Source organism: Microtus oregoni, unplaced genomic scaffold, assembly GCF_018167655.1.
Source record: "Microtus oregoni isolate MIOR12 unplaced genomic scaffold, Mior012 000006F_ref0000085, whole genome shotgun sequence".
Taxonomy (NCBI): Eukaryota; Metazoa; Chordata; class Mammalia; order Rodentia; family Cricetidae; genus Microtus; species Microtus oregoni.
The window spans coordinates 55,563,724-55,568,739 of record NW_024543065.1 but is presented as its reverse complement, the minus strand read 5'-3'; the positions used below and the strand labels follow the sequence as shown (position 1 = coordinate 55,568,739).

Genomic DNA, 5,016 nt, shown 5'->3' with positions numbered 1-5,016 from the left:
TCCTATGCAATGTAAAATGTGACATAGTATCTGTTTCTTTCTAATCCTGAGGATTAAAGGATTTAGTTTACATAAAGAAGTTCTGGCATAACCCTAAAGCAAGCCAGTAACTGTTTTATACAATGTTACACTTGCCCCACCTTTGTTAAGGAAAGGCCGTAAGTGTCCAGGGAACTTAACAGGCTCTTCCCATCACCCCACGAAAATTTACAAATTTAAAGACAATTCAAATATTTCCAAAATACTTTTATTTAAAAAAAAAAGGAACACTCAAAAATAATAATAAAAAACCAGCCACTACAAACAAACCCTGCCTTTTTTTTTTTTTAAATAGCGTGGCATGGAGCTGGTAGATTTCCACCCTATTGCACATGGTCCGGCCTGGTTATGATTCAGGAGGCTACTGGAACTGGGGTACTGCCAAGGAAGTGGGGTTCAGCCTGCCAGGAAGAGACCAGCCCCTCCCACTCCCCAGAAAGGCAGCCCACTATCACCGTCACGGCTTGACAGGTCCAACTTTATGTTCCCTGAGGCCCTAGTGGTCACAAGGGCAGAGGGAACTGGAGGCAGAAGAAATGTGTAAGTGACACATTAGACTCCCTGAAACAGAGTCTCGTTAAGGCATTTGAAAAGAGATAAATTAATTCAGGAAGACACACCTTCACGGAAGGCTGGGTAACCAGACACGCACACGTGCAGGGCAGTTTGTGGAATCCTGACATAGGAGGAAAGGAGGCCACAGTCACTGGTGAGAGCCTCTGCTACACACACACACACACACACACACACACACGATTCACATAAAAGGATCCAGTCCAAAGAGGCTGATGCCAGGAAGGACCCCTATCAGTCTTAGGATCCTAGGATGATTTCCATGATGTGGTCCAACTCATTCCACTCCCAGGATCCAGGGGCACAGAAGAGGCTGCGAGGAGGCTCTGGGGGCAGAAGTGCAGAGTCCTTTTCCACTGCAGATGTGTCAATGTCCAGAAAGAAGTCATCGAGGCCAGAGTCTCCCAGGTACCGGGAGCTCAGAGCTTCTAGGAACACGGGATCAGCCTGGGGCATCATCTCATTCTGAGGACTCGGGGAAGCCACTGGATTCGGAGGCGATTCCATCTCACCCATAGATGTATCGAGCTCCCTGAGGATCGAGCCAATGGTAGTGGAAAGGGAGAAGTCTTCTTCCCCCAGGAAGAGAGGCTCTGGGGGCAGGGCCGGGGCTGGAGCTAGTCGAATGGCAGCCTGCAGCTGCTGGAGTGTGTTGTGGATAAGAACGTGCCTGCGGAGGCTGGGCGCTCTGGGGCCCAGGCTGCGCTGGACTTTCTCCAGAGAGATTCGGAGCAGGGCTTGCTGGTAGCTCCGAAGACCAGCTGGAGTCCAGTCCCACTTCTCATCCTCTTCCTCCTCTTCCAAGTCAGAATGTTTTCTCTTTAAGCCTCCCATGTCCTGTGGGGGAAAAAAAGAGTCATATCAGATACCTTTGCTTTTGTTTGCATATTTTTTGTTTGTTTGTTTGAAACAGGGTTTCTCTGTGTATAGCCCTGGCTGTCCTGGAACTAGCTTTGTAGACCAGGTTAGACTCGAATTCAGAGATCCAACCAGCCCGTCCAGTGCTGGGATTAAAGGGATGAGACGTGCTCCTCCCCCCCCCCCAAGTCAGATACCTTTGGATCCCACTTTATCAAGTGAGTCTTTTTTGTTTGGTTGTTTATCAGAACCTCTACTTAAAGTCATATTCCAACAAGGTCAAGAATGCATGCGATGTGATTAAGAGAACAAGATTCGGGACTGGAGAGATGGCTCAGTGGTTAAGAGCACTGGCTGCTCTTCCAGAGGACTGGGGTTTAATTCCCAGCACCCACAGGGCAGCTCACAACTGCCTGTGACTCTAAGATCTGACACCCTCACACAGACATACATGCAGGCAAAACACCAATGCAAATCAAAAAAAAAAAAAAAGAGGGAGAGAAATAGAGAACAAGATGCAAGTAGGGTTGCTGCAACCCTATTTAGTGTCTCAAAATTAAAAGGAAGGTGGAGGGGCTAGGCCAGTGGTGGCACACACCTTTTATCCCAGCACTCTGGAGGCAGAGGCAGGCAGATCTCTCTATAAGCTCGAGGTCAGCCTGGTCTACAAGGACAGCTAGGTCTAGACAGAAAAACCCGTCTCAAAAAAGCAAAACAAAAAAAAAAAAGAAAGAAAGAAAGAAAAGAAAAGAGAAAAAAAAAGATAGAGGATTGCTGAGTGGTTAAAGCACTGACTGCTCTTCCAGAGGTCCTGAGTTTGAGTCCCAGCACCCACAGGATGGCTCAAAACTGCCTAACATTCCAGTTTTAGGGCATCTATGCCTCCCAGCTAGGGGATCTGGCACAAGTGGTGTCCATTAAGGTAAAAAACCCATACACATAAAATTAAAAATAAAAAATGAGCAGAAAAAATTTGTGACCGGTGTCCAATGCCATTAATCTCAGCACCAGGAGGCAGAGGTAGGTAGATTTTTGTGAGCTCAAGACCAGCCTAGTCCACATAGTCAATCTTAGGCCAGGCAGAGTCTCATGGTTAGACGATCCTGTCTCAGAAAAACAAAACAAAACAAAAAAAAAACCAAAACAAATCACAAAACACCTGGGCTTAGTTTGACTCTTGCTTACTTGCCTGTAGTAGGGCACAATGCTGAATTTACACTCTGACAATTTTAGGATTTGGAAGTGAGGATCTTAACCCTAGTCTCAATGGAGCTTGCATTTGTTTTCCCACAATACTTTTATTATTTTTTTTATTCTAACAAGTCACAGGACAGACAAGTGTGAAGTACAGAGCAACATACCAAAGCGCATTTGAACTCTAATTTTAACTGAGCTTCGCAAGACGTGACGTTACATCTCTAGACCTTAGAGGCTTTTGATTCTTTTCAGACAAGGTTTCTCTGTGTAGACCTGGAACTCCCTCTGTAGTTCAGGTTCGCCTCGACTCATCCATCACTTCTCTCTCCCGAGTGTTGGGATTAAAGGTTTGCGACATCACGCCCAGCTGAGAAGTGTGTGTATCTCTCTGTGTGTGATATTCTTTCTACAAGGACATTACTGTCCAAACCCGCTTCCTACACCAAGACGAAGAGCGCTCACAAGAGAGGGAACATTCCCAAACTCCAATTCAACACCAAGCTATGCCCTCTAGCGACCAGTTCAACCATACCATCGCTTTCAATAGGCACCGCCCTTCCCTGGATCTCTAGATCAGATGCAACAACACCCCAAACACCCCAATATGGTCTCAGGGCCTTCTGGGAACTGTGGACCTAGAGCCTCCAGGCACAGCCGCTGCTGTCGTGTTCGAACTACAATCCCCAGAAGGCCCTGCACGCCCTAGGGACTGGACACACCCGCCCTGCCTGAGAGCATGCTCACTGGAGCTCTAGCTGGTGGGGGAAGGGAACCCGGAAGCACAGCAGCCCCGCCCCGCCCTCTGCTGCCTTCGGGGCGGTGAATCTGAGCTCCACGCCCCGAGCGCCCCTCCCCCACCCGACTTCAGCCCGAATATTGCTTTCTCCAGGTCCCTATCACCCAAGGAAGTTCTGGATTCTTCCCTAAACTCTCTTCGGCGTGCAGAAAACTCACATCCCATCCCATCGCTCAAAGACGATAAATAACTCTCGGGTACATAGTCCGGCTGGGGAGACTGGGTATCTCAACTCTGAGAACTCGTCCGAAATCTCCCCTATTAGGCTCGACTTTCAAATGACTCTGGCTTTACTTCCCAAACTCCTCGCCTGGCTCTGAGGACCCCAATATTGAACACTCCCCAGGATTCCCTTCTCACGACGGCGTCTCGGAATCCAAGACTGGGTGCCTCTAGTTCTTGGGTTCCTCTAAATGCTTCATATCCTAGCCTCAAAACTCATACTTTCCCCGGAACACCGTGGAACTCCGAACTCAGCCCACTTGGGGAGACCCAAGCTGTCCTACTCTTCCAGACTGGTGCCCCAAAAGTTCTCTCTCCGTTTTTCTCGGTTCTCCAAACTCCAACTCCTCCTGAATACCCCTGCCTCCCCTCCGATACTGGAATTCAGTTTCTAGTTAGCTTCCACCCTCCGAAACCCATCAGTCACACCAATCTGAGCCCTCCACTCGGGTCCGTACCCCGCTTCCGCCTATCACGGGGGCGCGCCCCCTCCTCTTCCAACTTCAGGAAAATCTCACACAGGCACCCACTCCTCACCTCGGCTGTCAGGGTCGCCACGACTACCTCCGGCAAACCTGCAGCGCTGCGTACCACCACTGCTGGGTAGGAGTCCGGCTCACTTTCTCCGGGCCTCTGGGTCTGGCCCCGGGCCACTCGGCTCCTCCCCGGAGGCCAGTCGCGAGCCACAATTGGTTGGAATCCTGCCCGCCGTGGGGCGCCATTGGCTAGGAGGAGCCACGGACACTAGGCTCCGTCCCCCACTGGGCCGGGTCGCTTTAGGTTGGCCACTGTTTAGGGGGCGGGGTCTCCAGGGTGGAAGGGGATATAGCGCTGTCGGAACGGCTTCTTTGGACCCAGATGTGTTTCTTGCTCCACTGTCTCTCAGCTCCAGACCCCACGGCGGAGCGAGGCCGGGTGACACCACTATCCCCCTCCCTTGCGGTTTCGCAGGCTGGGCAGCTGGCGGAGGCCACGCCCTCCGGAGTTCTGAAGGCTTGGGCTAAACGGAGGGCGGAGGAGAGGGAATGACTCACTAAATATCAGCCAATAACGTGATGCGGCTTGCGTTACCTGGACGACCTCAGCCCCGCCCCTTAGCTGGCTTCGCTCTACCTCCCCACCCCCAACCCGTTTGGTAGGCGGGGCCCGTGTTAATCTTGTCGGGGGTCTCTGGCTTGTTAGGTGGAACCTTCTGCATCCCAGGTTACTCCTTCCTTTCCCGGATTTGTCTTCTTTTTGCTGCTTACTTTTCATCGCTCTTAGCAGCTCTGGGGACAAACTCAAACTTATTTTTTGGATTTGGGGATTGACTACTGGAGAATTCTGGACAA

General features: G+C 50.6%; 1 protein-coding gene across 2 annotated transcripts; it reads right to left on the bottom strand.

Moving 5' to 3' along the window:
• Positions 1-231: 231 nt before the first annotated feature.
• Positions 232-4,353, bottom strand: Sertad3 (SERTA domain containing 3). Of its 2 annotated transcripts, none has more exons than XM_041654050.1 (2): positions 4,144-4,353; positions 232-1,449 (listed from the first exon to the last, which is right to left on the bottom strand). In XM_041654050.1, the coding sequence occupies exon 2, from the start codon at positions 1,444-1,446 to the stop codon at positions 853-855; it is 594 nt and encodes a 197-aa protein (XP_041509984.1). In that variant the 5' UTR covers positions 1,447-1,449; positions 4,144-4,353; the 3' UTR covers positions 232-852. The 2 variants fall into 2 exon arrangements, with proteins under 2 accessions (XP_041509984.1, XP_041509983.1); XM_041654049.1 differs by having other exon boundaries at positions 4,223-4,348.
• Between the last annotated feature and the right edge of the window lie 663 nt (positions 4,354-5,016).

Coding starts and splice junctions, on each gene's coding strand:
- Sertad3 (XM_041654050.1), bottom strand. CDS start 1,446: ATGGGAGGCTTAAAGAGAAAACATTCTGACTTGGAAGAGGAGGAAGAG.